The sequence below is a fragment of the Mustela erminea genome, chromosome 18 (genome assembly GCF_009829155.1).
Source record: "Mustela erminea isolate mMusErm1 chromosome 18, mMusErm1.Pri, whole genome shotgun sequence".
Taxonomy (NCBI): domain Eukaryota; kingdom Metazoa; phylum Chordata; class Mammalia; order Carnivora; family Mustelidae; genus Mustela; species Mustela erminea.
Genome location: NC_045631.1, coordinates 60,386,279 through 60,405,684, shown reverse-complemented (window position 1 = coordinate 60,405,684; position 19,406 = coordinate 60,386,279). Strand labels below are relative to the sequence as shown.

General features: G+C 68.0%; 1 protein-coding gene across 4 annotated transcripts; it reads left to right on the top strand.

Moving 5' to 3' along the window:
* The first annotated feature begins 1,861 nt into the window (after nt 1-1,861).
* On the top strand, nt 1,862-19,184 carry CEP131 (centrosomal protein 131). Of its 4 annotated transcripts, none has more exons than XM_032321745.1 (26): nt 1,862-2,084; nt 4,117-4,318; nt 5,038-5,141; nt 5,600-5,714; nt 5,955-6,082; nt 8,360-8,473; nt 9,003-9,152; nt 10,313-10,430; nt 10,864-10,977; nt 11,195-11,351; nt 11,793-11,887; nt 12,369-12,551; nt 12,850-13,032; nt 13,111-13,230; nt 13,411-13,536; nt 13,879-14,028; nt 15,086-15,188; nt 15,854-16,055; nt 16,325-16,432; nt 16,512-16,629; nt 16,771-16,845; nt 17,532-17,674; nt 17,748-17,925; nt 18,015-18,211; nt 18,813-18,873; nt 18,948-19,184. In XM_032321745.1, exons 2-26 carry the CDS (start codon nt 4,133-4,135, stop codon nt 19,020-19,022), a joined length of 3,303 nt encoding a protein of 1,100 aa, XP_032177636.1. In that variant the 5' UTR covers nt 1,862-2,084; nt 4,117-4,132; the 3' UTR covers nt 19,023-19,184. The 4 variants fall into 4 exon arrangements, with proteins under 4 accessions (XP_032177636.1, XP_032177637.1, XP_032177638.1 ...); XM_032321746.1 differs by having other exon boundaries at nt 1,862-2,103; XM_032321747.1 differs by having other exon boundaries at nt 1,863-2,084; nt 13,912-14,028.
* The last annotated feature ends 222 nt before the right edge of the window (nt 19,185-19,406 follow it).

Here is a 19,406-nt window from a genome sequence, read left to right as displayed (position 1 = left end):
TGCAGAAAATGCCAGAGACAAAAGCCAACATTTCATTCATGAAAAAAAACTCTGTCAATGAGAAATACAACGATCTCTGACCTGGTCCCAGAGCTAACGTGCATGCTTAATGGTGTGGGACTGAAAGCTTCCCCCCCAAGATTGGGAACAAGGTGGTTCTATCCATCGTAACTACTCCCGTTCAGCATTGTACTGGAAGCCCTGGCCAGTTCACTGAAACAGGAGAAAAGGGGGGCAAATAGATTGGAAGGGAGATTTATTCACAGTTATTACTGTCTATGTGAAACTCCCATAGAATCTACAAAAATTCCTAAGACTGATAAGTGAGTTTAGCAAGGGCATAGGTTATGGGGTCAATTATATGCACCACTGTATTTTACATACTAACAATAACACCATATGCCGAAAAATACTGGAGACTGGTAAGAGAAGTCAGTGAAGGCCTATGTAACGGAGAGGTATACCATGCTCATGGACTGGAAAATTCATACTATTAAGACATCGGTTCTTCCCAAATTCATCTACAGATGAATTAACATAATCCTCATCAAGTGTCACTGGGTGGCTCAGTCAGTTAGGCGGCTGCCTTCAGCTCAGGTTCTGATCTCAGGGTCCTGGGATCAAGCCCTGTGTTGGGCTCCTCGCTTGGAGGGGAGCCTGCTTCTCCCTCTCCCTCCTGCTCCCCCATGTTTGTGTGCATGCGCTTGCTCTCTCTCACAAATAAGTGAAATCTTTAAAAAAAAAAAAAAATCCTCATCAGAGTTCCAGCTGGGTTTTTTTGTTTTGTTTTGTTTTTTTGTTTGTTTTGTGGATGGTGACAAGCTGATATGAAAATTTATAAGAAAAGTAAAAATAAATTGAAAAGCCAAGGTAATTTCGAGAAAGTAGAACAAAGAGGACTCCTATGATGTGATTTGAAGATTTACTGTAAAGCAGCACTAATCCACGATGGTGGAAGTTGAGACACAGATCAATGGGCCAGTGTAGACAGTTCAGAAATCAATCCATGCAAATATGGTCAACTGATTCCACAAAAGTGTGGGGGTAACTCAATAGAAAGGGGATGACCTTCTAACAGATAGTACTGGGATAAGTCGACATCCATGCACACCCCACCTCCCCGACCCCCACCCCAGAAAAAAATTATCCCATATTTCACACCTTACACAAAATCTCAGTTGAACCATAGACCTAGATATGAAACCGCCGCATCGTCTTGGCAGGGCAGTGGCCTCCAGTCTATGACCAGGTCCTGGGACAGGGCGCCTGAGAAAGGGCACCAGCCTCGCTGCTGCTGGATGTGCAGGTGCCAGCCCTAAATGGAGCTCTGCGGGGTGGGGGGTGGGTGTGCGCAGCAGGATCTCGCGTCCAGACGGGGCTCAGCGGGGTGGGAGTCTGGACCCGCGGACGGCGTGGGCACCGGGGAGCAGCATGGGCGATCCGGACCGTGTGGCAGCCAAGGGAGGGCGTGGAGTCCGGGGGACGGTGAGGGCACCGGGGGACAGCATGGGCGACTGGGGACCGCGTGGGAGTCCGGGGCCGCCTGGGCGTCGCCGCGGACGGCCGGGTACCGCGTAACCGTGCCGGGAGCGCCACGCCGTCCACGCCGCGCCCGCCCCGCGCCTCCCTGAGGCTCCGCCCATCCCGCCCCCGACTAGCCGAGGCCCCGCCCTCTCCGGCTGGTCCAATCGACGGCCCGCTGCCCCGGGCGGGCGGGGGGGCTCCGCTCCTCCCGGCTCCTCCCACCCCCGAACGCCCGAAGGACAGCCAGGCGCCCAATGAGCTCTTCGGACGGCCGGAGCGGGCACCCGGACGGCCAATCCGGAGGCGGCGCGGGCGGGAAAGGCGGGCCCCCGTGACGGACGGGGGAGGAGGCGCCCGGCTGGAGGCTGGTTGCTCCGGCCGCCGCTCGCCCTGCGGCCCCGCCGCTTCATTGTCACCTGGGCCTCGGAGCCTGCGCCAGGGCCGGGGCGCGAGGTCGCCCGCCCAAAGCCGGCGCCTCGGGCGTCCCACCCGGGAGGGCCTCGCACATCCGCCCGCCGGCCGGCCCCGCAGGCCCCGCGCCCCAGGCCCGGCTCGCGCAGGTGAGGGGGCCCCGCGCAGGTGAGGGGGGCTGGCGCGGATGCGCGTGTGCGGGGCCCGCGCAGGTGAAGCCTTTCCCCCCTCGGGCCCCCGTGCAGGGGCGGGCGGGGGCTGCACCGGGGAGCGGAGTCCAGTGGGCGGTCTCGGGTCCCACCGGCCCCCTTGAGCCGAGACCTTGGGGGACCGGGAGCTGCTCCGCGGGGGCCCTGCTCCGCCGCTGCTGAGGACGGGGCAGGGGCTCGGGGGCTGGGGCAGTCTCGGCGTGCAAGGCGAGGTCTGGCCCGCAGGTTTCCAGGGAGAGGCTGTGTTTACCTTCCCAGAGCCCGCGCGCCGCCGCTGCCCGCGTGTCAGCCCAGCAGCCCGCGGCCGGCCAGCCCGGGGCCGGCGGGGTGTGGCCAGGGCCCTGGGGAGCGGAGGGCGTGACCATCACCCGCGCGACCGGAGACGCCGGAGTGGGGACACCTGCGGGGTGAACGGCGGGGACAGATCTGTGCGCCACTCTAGAGAACAGAGGCACTGGCCCTGGCCAGGGGCCCCCGACTCCGGGCGTGTGGAGGGGGCGGCCGCGGGGACCCGCCGTGGGAAGGGTGTGTGGCTGTTGGCCCACCAGCGTCCTCCATGGCCGGCGGGGCTGTGCTCTCCTCCGTGGTCATTCCGTCTCCCGCTTCACGGGCTCCACTCCTGTTGCTTGTGTGCCGGCCACGTGCCAGGGGCTGGGGCTACGGGGTCCTTGTCCTCGTGGTGCTGATGTTCCTATGAGGAGTCAGACAACACAGACTGACCTGTGTGGCCAGGTGAAGGGAACTAAAGCAGGAGGAGGGAGCCAAGTGATGGGGACCGCTGGCTCTGTGACCGAAGGGGGAGCCTGGTGACATCCCAGGGAAAGTGGCCGCAGGCAGAGGGGCCCGCAGGTGCACGGGCTGGCCATGGAGACAGCCCGGCCCCGTCTGAGGGGCAGCAGGATGGCTGGTTTGGCTGAAGCAGAGCGCAGGGCGGTGGGGGTGGGCAGTGAGGGGTCGCAGAGAGAGCAGGGTCAGATCTGAGGGTGCTGGCTGTCTAGACTTTATTTTCTGTGCCAGGGAGCCCTGGGAAGGTCTTCGACAGGGACGCGGTGTGATCTGGGACCTGGTAGACAAAGATGGGCTCTGGCTGCTGTGGGGAGGGCAGAAGCGGGGGGCTGTGTGCTTGTCCCGGTTCTAGGAGAGACCGTGGAGGTGGGGGGTGTGGGGAGAGGGCACAGGTGTGGCAGGGAAGGGCAGGGAAGGGCAGGATGTCCGCTTGAGATCCAGTCCTTGGCCTGAGTCCGTTACAAAACATGACCCTGGGGCGGGGGAGGCCGGAGGTGGACGTCAGGGTTCTGCTTTGGTCCTTTTGGGGCTGGGGCACCAGATGCACAGCTCGTCCTGTGGCAGAAATTAGGGAACAGAGTGGGTCAGGACCTGTCAGCCTCTGTTTTGAAGCTTGGGGGCCAGACGTGGGCCCCAGTTGGGAATCTGGGTGGAGGGGAGGCCAGGGCAGAGCCTGGGGGTCCTCTGAGCAGAGGGGCTGGGAAGAGGAAGGGACAGCCAGGGAGACGGAAGGTTTATCCTGGGGTGGGGTGGGGGGGAGCAGATGCCACAGCCAGGACGCTCCGGGCGCTCTGGGGAAATGCAGGGCTCCCACGGCCGGACAGCAGGCCAGAGCTGTGGCCCTTGGGTCGGGCAGCATGCGTCAGACCACGTCCCGGCTAGACCATCTCTCCTGGAGCCTCACCGCTGCCCTGTCCAGGACGGCCCCAGGAAGAAGCACTTTGCTTGTCTTACAGATGGAGGAGGGAGGCTCGGACGGGTGCAGAACCTGCCCCGTGGCGGGTGGGGGGCTGCCCCTGGCCACCCTCGGGCAGGGTGGGTCCCCCTGGAGAGCCGTTACTCGACCCCCACCCTCTCCGTGAGGAGATGGCTGGGTTGCAGCAGGCTCCTGGCCTGGCGGGAGGGGGTGTGTGTGAGGAGGCCTGGCTCCTCAGAGGGCATCCCACTGCGTTTCTTGCCTGCTCAGGGCCTGCTCCGCCTCCATGAAAGGCTCCCGGGCCGCCAGTGGTCCCTCCGGCAGCCCCGAGGGCAGCTCAGAAGGGGTGGACCTGAGCCTGACGGGCCTCCCTCCGCCTGTGTCCCGGCGTCCCAACAGCGCCTCGGCTGCCAAGCCCCTCACCCGCTCCTCCTCTGTGGTCACAGGCAGTGAGCCAAGGACGAAGGTGCTGGTGAGTGCTGGGGCCGGGGTTGTGCGGGCGCCCCCCGGCACCCCCACCTCCTGAAGGGCCGCCCCACCTTTCTACAGGCCCTCCACCCCTTGTCTGTTGTCCTTTCCTTGCCTGCGGCTGCCCCAGGCTCAAGAGGGACTCCGTTCATAGACCAGAGACCTAACTTGAGAGAGGTCAAGGCCAGGGTCGGCCGAGGGTGGACCGGGCCCAAGGCAGAGTAAACCCTGCTGGCGCCGACCTCTCTGTCCATCTTGCTCTGCCACCACCGGATTTGTTTGCGTCCTCAAGGAGCAGGGTGACTTGGGGGGAGGGAGACGAGCTCCTTCCGGCCTTGAAGAAAGCCTGGTGGGCTTGCCGGCAGCAGGGGCTTGGTGGGAGTGAGCTGGCCGTGCTCTCGGGTAGCCGATGATGGTCACGACCGGGCCCGGAAGCCATTGCCAAGGCCCCCGGGCCAGGCCCCACGTGCTTCCTCCTGGGCACTCACCAGCCAGGGACGAAGGGTCCCCACATTGTTCAAGGAAGACGAGTCCTCGGGAGGCCGAGGACCTGGGCCAGGTCACCCTGACCCTCACCCAGGACCCCACGCTGCTCTTGTCCACAAGAACCAGGAGACCCTCTCCTCTCCCCACATCCGTTCTCCGAGGCCTGGTGTGGCACGGGGTGAACGGGTGAGCGTCTGAAGCCTTTGCCACGGGGCTGCTTGCTCCTTCCTTCCGCAGGAGGGGCCCGGAGGGGCCCGAACCATCAACAACCTCCGCAGATCCAGCAGCACCACACAGGTCCGCCAGCCGCCAGCCAGCCAGGCCTCGGCCGACCCCCTCAGGTAGCCGCCGGCCTGCCCTGCTCCTGCCTCTGTCAGTCCCCCTTCCGTCCTCACCGGGTTGGGCCCAGGCTAGACACCGGGGCCTGACGGGACGGGCACTCGGTCCACCCCTGCCGGACGGGGTGGCGGGGCGGGTGCAGGCGGGACGCATCTTGACCCGTCCTATCTGCGAGTAGAGATGCAGACCCCCAGGCCAGCGTCCCCTGCCTGCTTCTCTCCCTCTCCCTCCGCGCCCCTCACGTGGGTGTCCAGGTGGCTGCAGCTCCGGTGGGGGCATTTCCTTCGGGCGTGGTCGTCGGATCATAGCTAAGCTGCGACAGGCCAAGCTGTGGGCTTGGGGACAGGATTCTCTGTGACCTGGCTCCTCCCGTCCCCTTGGAAGACCTGCCCATTTGTGCTCCTGGAGCTGGCCTCCCCGGACTGACTGTCCCTGCGTGCCGTCCTCTCTCCCAACGCAGGCCGGCCGAGCACCCCCACTTCCTGACCCTCTTCGAGGGCGGCTCCGGTGGGAAAAAGAGACCGGCTGGTGTGAACAAAGCTCCCAGCGAGAAGGGAGCCACATGGAATGTCCTGGTAAGGACCGAGTCTGTGTCCCTCGGAGAGTGATGGTGGGCCCCCGCCTGCCTGGCCAGCGGGGAGGGGTCGGTGGTAGCCAGCTCGGATCACCGCGGGATGGGTGGCGGAGGAGCGCAGAGACTCCCAGCCCCCGGACCATCCCGTCTGTGCGTGAGGCCGTGGGGGCACTCGCCAGGGGCTTGGGGTCAGTGGCCTGTGCAACACATCGTGGTCTGAGGTGGCTACTGTGTCACGCAGGATGACCAGCCCAGAGCCTTTGCCGTGTCGCCGGAGTCCCGGAGTCCCAGCACTGTCGATGCGCCGGTGGGCCCGCGGAGGAGAGAGTGCACCGTGCCCCTGGCCCCCAGCTTCACTGCCAACAACAGGTGGGCCCCGCTCCTCGTGGCCCTGACCACCCGAGGCCCCTGGGCCGGGGGCGGGGGTGTGCTGTGTGTCTGCCCGTGGCAGGACCTCCCCGCTCTGGAGTGAGGGAATGAATGAGGGAACGCGTGGCCGGCTTTCTCCGCCCAAGGGCCCGGGGAACGAGGCTGCAGGGCGCCGTCTTGCACACAAGGTGGGGCTCTTCTGGCCTGGCGGGGAGCTCAGAGGGCGCACACCGCCGCGGGCCCCCACCCGCCCTCTCCTCCGTGGGGCAGCTTTCCTCCAGAGGGCCCGAGACACCCGGCTTCATTCCTGAAGGGGCCGCTGGCCGCCATATGAGGCCCAGCTCCACGTCTCAGGAGGGTGGAGCGTGTTTCCCGGGGCCCTCCGGGCTCGCTGTGCGCCATTAGCCGGTCTGCGTGCCGGCTCCTGTGGTCCCGGGTCGGCTGCGCCGCCCCCCACCGCGAGACAGAACCAGGTGTTCGCAGAGTGACGGCCAGCGTGCAGGGGTCTGCAGAGGCCGGGGAGTCGTCGGGACGGCCAGGCAACCGGGAGAAGCTGCAGCGGAAAGCAGGCTCGGCTCGGCGTCCCCGGGCTGCTGGGGGCGCGGGTGCACAGGGACAAGGGGACGCGTTTGCTTCTGTGCGAGGAAGAGCTGCTTCTCGACGCAGCTGCTGTTTGCCAAAGGAACAGTCTGGGGGGGCTCTCGGGGACAGGTCCCCAGAGTCGGTGTGGCGAGAGTTCCTGCTTCGGGTGTGAGAACTTAGATGAAAACCTCGTCGTAATCTCCGAGTGACGCGTGCGCACGGCTAAGGGAGGAGCCGGAGCCTGGCAGACCTGCTGCCCTCCCTCCCCGCCAAGTCCCGCTCTCCGGACACAGCCGCGCTCTGGCTGCTTCCAGTCTTTCCAGCGTGTTCTCCTGCGGTCTCCTCCCTTTTCTTTGCTGTGCTACCGCGTGGCCGCCGCTGCCCGGTGCGCCTCCTGGATGGACTCTACAGCCGGCCCTACCCCGCTGTCTCCTCTGCCTCCAGCTTCGGGACCCGAGGGGCCCGCGTACCCCTGAGCTGCACGCCCGCTCTTGCCTCTGTCCCCGCGTGGCCGAGCCGCATGGCCCTGGGGCCCACAAGCTCCTCCCGTCCCCAAGGGCGGCGGTTCTCGCCCCGTCTGTGATGATGTGGCTGTGACGGCCGGGTCACCTGCCCCAGCTGCGGAGGCCGGCTGTGCGCTAGGCCCGGCTCCACGCGTGTCTCGAGTCCGCCGCGCTGGGAACGTTGCAATCGGCAGACCCCAGAAATACGAGCTATTCCCGCAAACAGGCTGTTAAACATTTGCCGGCGAGCCTGGTGGCCAGTATGGATTCTCGACCACGCCCTGTCCTCTGCCGGGCCCGTCCTGTGTGTCTGCTCTTCGCGTGTGTGTCTGTCCTTCGGTGTCTGGAACATGAGTTGTGCGGTGGCTCACGTCAGGGCGACTGGGCAGGGGCCAGGCTGGTGTCCCAGGGGGGCTGCACCTGTCCCCAACTGGGGCTCTTCTCGGGGCTGCTGCGTCTGTCCAGGGAGGGATTCTCTGGTCTCCTGACTTGGGGTTCAGTTCCTGCCCACCACTGCTGCGCACCCCGCGGGACAGCGGACACAGGCGTCCTGCTCGGCACCCAGACGTTGCTTCCCCAGGCGGGCCAGCCTGCATCCTGGTGCCGGAGTGCTGACGGCCAGGAGGGGATCTGGGGCCCAGCATTGCCTTAGAAGAACCCGGCGGCCCCACTTCCTGTACCTCCACGGGGTCCTGGGGGCAGAGCGGCCACTCCCACAGCCCCGCGCCCCTGCATCTCCTCCCTTCCTCCCCAGGTCACTTACCACGGGCCCTTCTGGGCCCTTCTGCTTCTCGTCCTGTAAAACACTGTGGTCACGTGTTTGCAGCTGTCTCCGCCACGTCCTCTTTGTCCACGTGTGTCCGTACCACGTGTATCCCTTCCGGTGGGTGGGAGGGCGCGGAGGGCGGACTGCGGGTCTGCCGTCCTGCGTCGCCAGTTCAGGAAGGCGCATCCTGCACGGACTGAGGGTCTGTGGCTGGCTCCCCGCCAGCAGCCGTGTCTGCCCTCAGGGGCCTGGGTTTTCACGGCCCGCACCGGGCTCTGCTCCGTGGAATGCCGCGGGTGGGGCTCTCCCGGGTCCCGAGAAGCCCCCGCTGGCGCTGTGGTGGCCATGGAGGGGCCCCCAGGGACGCGTGGGTGCTGGCGTGGCGAGCATGCTCCAGGGGTCTGACGCCGCTCCCGCCCCCCACAGGAGCAACAAGGGAGCCGTGGGCAACTGCGTCACAGGCATGGTGCACAACCACTACTCGCCCTCGGGCCGGGCGCCGCCCCCCAAGAGCTCCAACCACACGGCTCCCTCCCTCAAGTAAGGCCTGGCTCTGCTCGGGCGGGTGTGGGAGCTGGCGCGCCGGGAGCGGCCCGGCCCGGGTCCCCATGAGGCCTGGTGCTGTGCCCACAAGGGGCACCAGGAGAGCAAGAGCGCATCCAGACAGACCCCGGCAGGCATGCGGCCCTGCTAGGAGCCCGCAGCAGCCCCCCTCACGGCATCGCCTTGCCCCTGCACAGCACACTTGCAGGAGGGGGTGCCCGTGTAGTGTCTCGGGTCACTGTCTGGCTCAGGGGTCCTGTGACTCGACATCTGTCTGCTTTTTTGAATGGGAAGAGGCCATGCACCCCGGTGCTACCAGATGGGCCCGTGGGAGGGGGTCGACCAGCATTTGGCACCGGGGAGCAGGCTGTGCCTCCTCCTCACGTGCGGTGGGTGCCTCCTTCCAGCCCCAAGGCGCCCGGGGTGAAGCCGAGGCCGCCCCCTCTGCTGGCAGGCAGAGCCGCCGGCCGGGGCTGTGGGGGGCCTGGGCGGGCGTCCCCAAGCCCCTCCTGCCCTTTCCGGTTAGCAATATCCTCAAGGCTGCCGCCGGCGAGGGAGAGAGCTGCGGCTCGGCAAAGCCGCACGAGAACTTGGCCGGCAGCAACCGTGTGGCCCAGAACAACGCCGGGGGCGCCCCGCTCAGGAGGAAGGAGGTGACAGAGGAGGAGGCCGAGAGGTGAGCGGGAGGGGGCGGGAGGGGCCTGGAGCTCCCGGACCGGAGGGGGCGGGAGGGGCCTGGAGCTCCCGGACCGGAGGGGGCGGGAGGGGCCTGGAGCTCCCGGACCGGAGTTCTCGCTTGAGTGGTTGTTCTCAAACTCGGACGCTGACGAGCTCCCGGGTCGCCGGGGCCCGTCTGTTCTAAATGTGGAGAACAGGCAAGTCTGCGGGGTGGGGCGGGGGCCCTTTGTGGGGGGAAGGAGATGCTCTAAACCGGGTCCCACCGGCGGGTACACCCACCTGTCTGTTTAGGCAAAGTCCTCAAACCGTTAACTTGATGGGTACGTCTCATAGTACGTCCCTTGCAGTTCGCTAAAGCTCTCAATTAAAAAAGGATTAAGGGGAAGGGAGATAAAACAAAACAAAAGCCACTAACAGTCTTACTGCGTCTTACGTGGTGACCCCTGGTCCACGGCGTTGCTCCTGGTCCGGAAGCTGCGTGACCTGAGTGTGGGCTGCTCGGAACCCCGCCCGCCGGGCGGTCACTGCCCCGCAGCGGGCCCGGGGAGCAGGCCGGGAGCCCGCAGCCCTGTGCTGCGCCCCTCTGTGCGCCTGTCCCAGGGCCGGCGACCGACCGGGTCCTGGCTGCTCCATTAGGGCCTTCAGGCGGCCCGAAGAGCCGAGCTTTACTGGCCTGACCTGCAGTAGGAACCACACGTGTAACGCGTCGCGTCGTGGAGACTTTGGGCAGCAGCGCACACCCGTGTCGTCTGCAGGGAGAGCCGCCCAGACAGAACGTCCGCCTCGCCCAGAACCCCCCACCCCGCTTCTCCAGGCCTGACCTTGGCCACGCCCAGCTGCCCCCTCAGGGCTCTATCTTTTCTAGAACGCTCTGTGGCTGGGGCGCCGGGCCTGTGGCCTGTACCTGTGTGCGGCTCTCTGTCCGTGAATGGCGTCCACCGTCAGGCCTGCAGTGTTCACACGGCCAAGCCACAGGCCTCTGGCTCATTTCCGGCCGCGGTGATGAGCGTCTTCGGGAACGTGCGGCTGTCAGCTTGTCCGCTCACCTAGGCCTTCGGGGGCGCGGGGGTGGGGAGGCTGTGGCTCGGCTGCCGTGAGTCCACAGGGGCACGGGGCTGGGCCTCGGTCCTGAGCCCGGCTGCCCCTACCCCCCGGCAGGTTTATCCACCAGGTGAACCGAGCCGCCGTCACCATCCAGCGATGGTACCGCCGGCAGGTGCAGCGACGCGGAACCGAGGCTGCCCGCCCAGAGCACCTGCTCGCGTCCAAGCCGAAGGTCAGCGTGGAGTGTGAGCCGGGTGGCAAGGGTGCAGCGTCCCAGGGTCCAGCGTCCCAGGGTCCCAGCCACGCACAGAGGGGTTTCTGGGACCAGTGCCATTGCAGCCTGGGATTGCCCCGTGGGTCTGTGCCCCGTCCAGCGGCCCAGCTTCTTCCCTGCTCCGAGTCACAGCCTGGGTGTCAGGACACAACTGCCAGCCAGCGGCACCCTGGGCCGAGCGGTCCGAGCGGGCTTCCGGCTGCAGGGCCCTGGCTCCTAGAGGCAGAGCGGCCTCCCCAGCTGGAAGAGCCCTGCCTGCCTGGAGGGAGCCTTGTTTTCTCTGGGCAGAGAAGCGGCGGTCGGGGGGGCCATGGGGTCCTGTAGAAACCCGGGGCTGCATCAGGCAGCTCCACCTTCCCCGTCAAACCAGCTGTGACTTTGACTTCTGCAGGAGCAGGGGCGGCAGCTCGGAGAGGGGCTCCTGGGCCTGCACCAGCAGAAGGAGGCAGCCAGGAAGAAGGCCCGGGAGGAGAAGGCACGCCAGGCCAGGCGAGCGGCCATTCAGGTGCCCGAGGTGACCCAAGCAGCGTGGAGAGCCCAGTGCCAAGCCAGCAAATGCTTGCTGGGCCAACCCCCTGTACCCTGGGGACCCCTGCTTGCTGCCTTCCCTGAACCTCCTTCCCCAAGCCACTCGACGTTGGGTCCCAGGGCAGCAGGGCTCAGGAAGGATTAGGGGCCTGGCTCTGTCGGGCGAGGCTGCTCAGAGGGGCCCCCCACGGCAGGAGCTGCAGCAGAAGCGGGCCCAGAAGTCAGGTGACCCAGAGCCCAGGCCGCTGGAGGACGCCCAGGAGACGGAGAAGCCCCGGCCTGCCCAGGAGCCGCTCCCGAGGCCGGGGGGCACCACTCACGCCCAGCAGACCCAGAAGGCCAACAACGCTGGTGAGCGCAGCGGGGCCTGGGACCGGCCTGCCAGCCGGCCTGGCTCTGGGCACCCTCAGGACGTCACCCCACCCCAAGCCCAGCCCAGACAGCCCTGCCCCGTCCCTCTGGGAGGGCTGTGGCCTCTGCTGGTGCCACTCGCCCCCCGGAGCCCCCGCTCTGCCGTGTAGCAGACCCTTAGGCCCTGCCTCTCTGCTCCTGCCTCTCTTCTTCTGGAGCTGGACATGGGGGCACCAAGGGTTCTGGGGTCGCACCAGTTCCCCTGACCCTTCATCCTAGTAGGTTAGCGCTCCCGAATGTTCCGTGTTCCACGCGAAGTCTGCCGTGGCGCCTGCTGTCACGTGCTCTGCCTCCCCTGCGTGTGGCCTCTCCTTAAGGGCTTCCCCAGATTTGCTGCCCCAGCTGAGTGGGGGGCGGCCAATGCTGTGCTGTGTTGTGCAGGGTCTGGCTTCCGAACGGCGGGCCCAGAGGACCCCTGCCAGTCTGCCTCCAACTCCTCCCCAGAGCCCCGGCAGTTTCCAGAAGACAAGCCTCAGGTGTCTGTCCAGCTCCTCCCGTCCACCCTCCCGGCTTCAGCTTCGGGGCGCAGCCCTGCTTGGGTGGCCCAAGCCTGCCCCTCCATGGCTGTGGGGTCCCTGGTGCCAGGAAAGGCTGCCCAGCGTGGGTCTTGTCGCTCTGATGCAGGGATGGGGTCTCACGGGTCAGTGTGGAAACCCGCTGGGTTGTCACCGAGGCTCCGGGGTGGGGCCCGTGCGCCTGTCTCCAGAGGGAGCAGGAAGCCCCGAGCTGGGGAGGGTCGAGGGGCAAGGTCAGGGGCGTCCCACGCGGCCGCTCTTCCTGTCTCCCTGGAGGTGGGTCGGGGCGAGTCTGGTCCATGTGCTTACGAGGGCACGAGCCTGTGCAGAGGAGGCCTCCCCTCCCCCGGCCCATCTCCCCTCTAGTGTCCCCCCCTCCCCCAACGGCTCTCTGGCGCCTCCTAACGGCCTTCGTGGCTCTCCCTGTACGTGTCCACTGCAGGATGCCAACTCCCGAGATGTGGCCAGCCAGGATCTGGAGGTGGTGGGTCCTGCCGGGGGCAGGGCCAAGTCCAGGGCCACCCTGGATGAGCTGCTGGACACTCTCCGGCTGCTGGAGGAGGAGCCCGAGCCACTGCCCTGCCCCAGGGCCTACCACCAGGACAGATACTCCTGGACCGACCAGGTCCGCACGGGTCATGGGGGCTCCTGCCTGCTTCGGTCGGGACCCTCACGAGGGCCCAAAGGGGCTTGTTAGGGCGTTCAGAGTAATCCTGGGTGGGCAGTGAGTATTGCCTCTGCCCATGGTGCCCCAGTGATGCCCCACAAGCCTCTGGGCAGAGAAGCCCTTCCTTCCGGACCAAGCCCTGCGCTGGCTTCTCCCCCGCCTCCCCTGCCTGGGGTTCCCCGAGCGACTCCCAGGAGTCCCTACCCAGGTCCTCGGCTGCCCCAGCAGCGCCTGCCGCTGTGTCCCTTCCCCGTAGGAGGACGGCGGCAGCTCCCTGACGGCTGACAACCTGGAGAAGTTTGGGAAGCTGAGCGCGGGCTCCAGCCCTCCCGAGGACGGGACTCTGCTGTCCGAGGCCAAGCTGCAGAGTATCCTGAGCTTCCTGCACGAGATGGAGATGGAGACGTCGGGGCAGGGCCGGCCGGCCTCAGCCCCTCAGGTGCGGAGGGGCCCCGGGGAGGGACGGTGGGGCCTCACCAGGTGACCAGGGCCTGCCTGATGCGCGCGGCCTTCCCAGGGGCTGGTGCCGGAGGAGGGGCGTCTGGGGCCCACGTGCACGGCGAGCGCGTCTGTGATGCGGCTGAAGCTGGAGGTGGAGGAGAAGAAGCAGGCCGTGCGGCTGCTGCAGAGAGCGCTGGTAACGTCCTGTCCCCACCCCTGCCGTCCTGTCCCCACCCCGCAGACCCTCGCCCGCACGCGGGGGCCGTGACCACTAGGGCCCCGCTCGCCAGCCTGCCCCTTGAGAGGGCCTCGCCCCCGTCCCCTCCCCCTGGTGCGTGCTGCCCGGCCACACACCCCCACCCCGGGCCCCTCGCAGGTGCAGCAGCGGGACCTGACTGTGCGGCGCGTCAAGGAGACTGAGAAGGAGCTGGGCCGGCAGCTGCGGCAGCAGAGGGAACACTACGAAGCCACCATCCAGCGGCACCTGTCCTTCATTGACCAGGTGCCTCCGCTTGGGCAACGGGGCACCCAGGGAGAGGGGCCAGGACCTGCTGGGCCCGTGGGGTTGTTGTTCCAGACTGGCTTGGGCCTCACGGAGAGTTCCGGGCCCATGGGCCTTCCTCGCTGGGCCCCCTCCCCTCTGTGGAAACGGGTGGCATCTTCCCGTGGGAACACTTGCCGGGCTGGTCCCAGACATCGCTGGGTGCTTCCCCAAGGCCGTGACCCACCCCACCCCACGGCCGTGTCCCCCAGCCACAGCCCCTGCCCGCTGGCACGCCTGCCCCCTCAGCCCCAGAGTCCCCCCACGGGCTCTCGGGGGTCACGGCGGCGGGGCCCCCCCCAGGGCAGCAGCTCTAGCCCCCGCCCTTGGTCGCAGCTGATTGAGGACAAGAAGGCCCTGGCCGACAGGTGTGAGGCTGTGGTGGCGGAGCTGAAGCAGGGGGACCAGCGGCACAAGGACAGGGAGGCCCAGGTGCAGGAGCAGCACGAGCTGGTGAGTCCCTCGGGCCGGTGGCCTGTGGCCGGGGTGACCGGCCTCCACCACTGTCCCCGCAGCCTGCTCCCAGCCCCAGCGAGCTCTCAGCACCTGTGGGAGGGAGGCCGCCTTGGAGCATGAGAGTCGCCGGGGCTTAGGAATGAGACCCCGGGACCCATCATGCAGCCTTGGGACCAGGAGCACACACAGAAGAGCCTCAGGCCTGAACCCCACATCCGGGGGGCCAGCCGGGGGGCCGGGGGTGACGGAGAGGAGCTGCCCCAGCACCAGTCACGGCCCCTCCCGCCCCTGGAGCTGCTTCCCTCTGCCCTGCTGGGTGCCAGACCCTGGGGCCCAGGGACTCACAGCACCCCTCCAGGGTCACATATGAGGAGGGAGGGCTCAGAGCGGCCCCCACCTGCCACCCCCTCCCCCCAGTGCTGGCTGCCCCAGCTCTGGGTCCCTGGACAGAGGGACCACACATGCTTTTCCTGGTTTTGTCGGCTGAGGACCAGACCCCTGCCTCATCTGGCTTTGCTGGTGGCCACCGGTCACAGGCCACCCCGCCCCAGCTGCACCTGCCGCAGTGTGGGCGGCGATGGTCCCCAGACCGGAAACTGACTCTGGGAAGTCAGTGGCACCAGCATTTTTTTTAAAAGATTTGTTTATTAGACAGAGAGAATGCATGTGCCAGCAGGGGGAGGGGCAGAGACCAAGGGAGAACCTCAGACAGACCCCTGCTGAGCCGGGACGCCCCCCTACACGGGTCTAGATCCTGCTACCCCGAGATCACGACCTGAGCCAGAACCAAGAGTCGGGCGCTTAACCGACTGCACCACCCAGGAGCCCTGGCAACAACAGTTTTTAAAGTCCCCCCTGCCATGGCAGGGGGCACCAGAGTTGGGGACCTAGGGGTACCCCAGTGGGGCCTCTGAAGACTAATTACTTCCCCCTCAGGCCTCCACGTCTGGGGAGGGCAGAACAGGCTCCCTGGCTTGTGCAGGGGAGGGGGGCGGGGGGTTCGGCGCCCCCCACTTCCTCAGCTGCTGGGGACTTCTTGTTTCCTGCTTGGCAGGAGATGAAGAAACTCAAAGAGCTAATGAGCGCCACCGAGAAAGTCCGCCGGGAGAAGTGGATCCATGAGAAAACCCGAAAAATCAAGGAGATCACAGTTCGAGGTGAGCACCGGCACCCCCGGAGCTGGTCAGAGGCTGACGAGCCGCACGGCCCAGAGGCACGGGATGGCAGCGTCTTTGAGCAAGGACAGTGGTGGTTTCAGTCATAGCCACGGTACCCTCAGGTGACATCTAGCGGGCTTGGAGGCGGGGAGAGGGCCGGCCCAGGACCCAGGACAAAGGGCAGTTGGAGAGCATGGGCCATGCCTTCCCTCTGCCCCCTGAACTCCTCCACCTTCCCGGGGCCGGGGGTGCACTGGGTGGAAGCATGGGGGGCACCCTGGGGTCCCTGCGACCTGGGACTGTCTCTGCTCCCCGGCTTAGAGAATGGGTCTGAGGCTGGCGGAGCTCCCCAGCTGTGGCCACTAATGGACGCCCACACCCAGCCCACCTGCCCCCGGGGATCCCTCCTCCAGGGGGAGCCCCACCAGGGGTGGGAGGGAAGGTGGGCCTAGGGGGACTCCATGGGGCTTTCTCTGGGGTGGCTGGGGTGGGGGACCCCCTGGATGGGCTGGGGCCCCTGTGTCCTAGTGGGGGAGAGCTGGGGGTCCCCTACAGTACCAGAGGCAAGGGTCAGGGCCCCGGGCAGCATAGCCGGGCGAGGTGAGGGGCCCGCGGTCGCGAGAGGCTGGAGGAACAGGCCCCTGCTGTGCGGTGCCGTCCTCCAGGCCTGGAGCCCGAGATCCAGAAGCTGATCGCCAAGCACAAGCAGGAGGTTAAGAAGCTCAAGAGCCTGCACGAGGCAGAGCTGCTGCAGGCGGACGCGCGGGCGGCCCAGCGCTTCGGGCGCCAGGTGGAGGAGCTCCGGGAGCAGCTGGAGCGGGAGAAGGAGGCGCTGGGCCGGCAGGAGCGGGAGCGCGCCCAGCAGCGGTGGGTGTCCTCCCCGGGCGGGCCTCACCGGGGACAGGAGGGAGTCCAGGCCAGAGCAGAGCTGGGGTGTGCCGGGACCCGCGGGAGGAGACGGCGGACGCTGCGGGCACCGAGCTGGTGCCGGGGCAGGAAACCCCGAGGGCAGGACGCGCGGCCCCAGTGGGGCTCTCTGCGAGCCCCGGGAGGACCGCAGCTGCGGGCGGGGCGGGGCGGGGCGGGGCGGGGCGGGGGCGGCGTCCAGAGCCGGAGCCGAGCCTCTGGCCCCACAGCTTCGAGCAGCACGTGGAGCAGGAGCAGCGGGCCCTGCAGCAGCAGCGGCGGAGGCTGTACGGCGAGGTGGCCGAGGAGCAGGAGCGGCTGGGCCAGCAGGCCGCCAGGTGCCACCCGGAGGGGAGCCGCCCGCCGCCCGCCGCCCCACGCGTGCGCCCCGCGCGCTGACCTCTCGCGGGCCCACAGGCAGCGGGCGGAGCTGGAGGAGTTGCGGCAGCAGCTGGAGGAGAGCAGCGCGGCCGAGGGCAGGGCGCTCAGGGCCGAGTTCGAGAAGGGGCGAGAGGAGCAGGAGCGCCGGCACCAGGTGCGCGCGTCTGCCCTGCGCTGTGCGTCGCGCGGGTTCTGCGGGCGCGGGGGTGACAGCCCGGGGGGTGGGGCTGGGCGGAGCCTGGGCGCGCGCGCCCGGGGATCGAGGCCCGCTGTCGTGGTGCCGCCCGCCCCCCAGGTGGAGATGAAGGCCCTGAAGGACCAGCTGGAGGCGGAACGACAGATGTGGGAGGCCAGCTGCGCCAAGAAGGAGGTGGGGAGCGGGAAGCAGCCTCCTGCGCTGTCCGGCCGCCACCTGTGGGTTCCCCTTCCGTGGCCTCCCGTGGGCATGGTTCTGGGTTCCACTGCTGGGGGGCTGGTGGGCATGTTCTCGTGTGCACTCAGTGGGGGGCTGAGGAGAGACCGGGGCCAGGGGCCAATCTGATGGCAGAGGGGGCGGTCCTCCCCCTCCCCCACCCCCGGTGGCTGCCCTCCTCATTCCTGGTGCCTTCCCCAGGAAGCACCAACCTGCACTGCCAGACGTTTCTGGAAGAGGTCAGGGTGGGCAGGTGCCTAGGGTCACACATGAGGCCGTGCGCATGGGCCAGATGACAGAGGCCCGTCAGTGGCCGGGCAGCCTCCGTGTCAGCTCGCAACCATGCACGGGGGTCACTGTATTTGCGTTAGCAGATGCTGGGCAGCCGGGTCAAAGGCTGTGGTGTGAAACCTGAGGGGAATTTCCAGAATCGCCTTCCCAGAGCCTGCCCCGTTTGGGCCCTCGCCCCCGCCCCCCAGGCTGGAGGTGTCCAGCCCGAGGATGGCCCCCCTGGGCGGTGCTGCTGGTGCTCCTCCTGTGCCCTACCCTGGGTCCTGAGGGGGCCCACGGCGGGCGGGGTCCTGCCACCCGGGTTCCGTGGGGCCCACCCCGCGCGGGCCCCAGCTAGCCCCGTGCGCCCCCAGGAAGCGTGGCTGCTGAACCGGGAGCGGGAGCTGAGGGAAGAGGTCCGGAGAGGCCGGGATAAGGAGATCGAGCTGGTTATCCACCGGCTGGAGGCCGACATGACGCGCGCCAGGGAGGAGAGCCAGAGGGCGGCGGAGAGCCGGTGAGCCTTCTCCCCGCGACGCGCGCCGAGGCCCGAGGCCCCGGAGCCCCCTGACCCCGCCCCTGCCCGCCAGCGTCCAGCGCATCCGGGACCAGCACGCGGCGGAGCTCTCGGAGCTGGAGCGGGCGGAGCGGACGCTGCAGGAGCGGTGCAGCGAGCTGAAGGGGCGCCTCGGGGAGGCCGAGGGGGAGAGCGGGCGCCTGCGGGGCCTGCTGCGGCAGAAGGAGAAGGAGCTGGCGCACCTGGCGGCGGTGAGCGCGGGGGAGGGGCGGGCGGCGGCCTGGGGGGGCCCCTCGCGCCCCCCAGCCCCGCCCGCTCACCCCCGCCCCCGCCGGCCCAGGTGAACGAGCAGCTGGTCAGCGAGAGGAGCGGCCTGGCCGAGGCGCTGCGCCAGGAGTTCGCCGACCGCCTGGCAGCCTCCGAGGAGGAGAGCCGGCAGCTCCGGGCCGAGCTGGCCGAGCTGCGGGCCCGCCAGCGGCTGGAGCTGGAGCAGCTCACGCGGGAGAAGCAGGCGGAGCTGGAGCACGTGCACGGGAGGTCGGCGGTGGGCGCTGGGGAAGCGCGGTGGGGGGGGCGCAGCTCCGACCGGAGGGCGCGGGACCTGAGAAAAGGAAGTGGACTGTGGGTCTGCCTCTCGCCGCTGGCGGGGAGCTGGGGCTGTGGGCCACCGCTGTGGGCTCCGGGTGGCACCGGTGTCCCGGCAGGACGGGGTGGCTGCTGCCCCCGGCGGTCTCTGGAGGCTCCCGGGTCCTGTGTGGGAGGAGTCGGAACCCTGGGGACTCAGCAGGGGGCAGCTCCCCCAGCCCCGCGGGACCCCGGGGTCCTTCCAGAGAGGCGGGGCTGAGGGAGGGGTCCTTCCTCATCTCGGCAGGGAGCCTCCCTCTGGGCTCTAACTCACCCAGGCCGGTCCTGTGGGCAGCGGCCCCGGGCCCAGCCGTGGGGGTCACCACCAGTCACCAACACGCACAGACGGCCCGGTGCCCGCTGTCAGCAGGGTGGGATGGGGTGGGCGGGCACAGCCACCTGCCAGCTCTTCCGGGATGGAGGCCCCTCCTGGCCCCCCTGCTGCCCTCAGCCTCCTGCCGGCCACGGGGTCTGGGGGGAGCTGCCCCAAGGCCCACTGAGCGCTCCCCTGCAGGGTGAAGGCGGCCCTGGCGAAGAAGGAGGAGGCCGTGCTTGGCCTCCGGAAGCAGCACCAGGTGGGTCCCCGAGGCCCGGCCTGCGGGGGGCGGGGGGGGGGGTGGCCCAGGCCTAACCTCGGGCGGTGTTGCAGGCGGCAGTGAAGCGGGCCGAGCACCTGGAAGAGCTGCTGGAGCAGCGCGGGTGGCCGCTGCCGAGCGCCAAGTGACCCGCAGCCCGGACGGGGAGACAGCAGCTGGGCGGAGGGTGCCTGGTGCCAGGTGGAGCCCGTCCTGGCCCCGCGGCGTCCTTCCGTCCCTCTGCCCTGGGCTGGGCCATCCCGACGTTAGAGCGCCCAGACAGCCTTTGAACAGTAAAGGTGGTTTTGATACTTTGTGTCGCCCGGCCTTGTCTCTCTCTCCTGGGCTGGAGGCCAGGCGTGGGGTGTCCCCGGCCCAGCTCTGCTCTCGGGCTGACTCCCGTGCCCCCTCCCTGCTGCGGGGCCTGGGGTTGGGTCCCAGTCCCCCAGCACAGAGAACAGCGCCCCGGCTGGCCCGCCGCACCCCCAGAAGGAGCTCGGGGGCTCTTCCCCGACCTCCCCAGCTGCCCCGGC

Bases quoted from the DNA above. Each gene is read 5' to 3' on its own strand.
- CEP131 (XM_032321745.1), top strand. From the start codon at position 4,133: ATGAAAGGCTCCCGGGCCGCCAGTGGTCCCTCCGGCAGCCCCGAGGGC. The intron at 10,431-10,863 runs GTCAGCGTGGAG...TGACTTCTGCAG, and splicing joins TGCTCGCGTCCAAGCCGAAG to GAGCAGGGGCGGCAGCTCGG. The intron at 14,029-15,085 runs GTGAGTCCCTCG...CCTGCTTGGCAG, and splicing joins TGCAGGAGCAGCACGAGCTG to GAGATGAAGAAACTCAAAGA.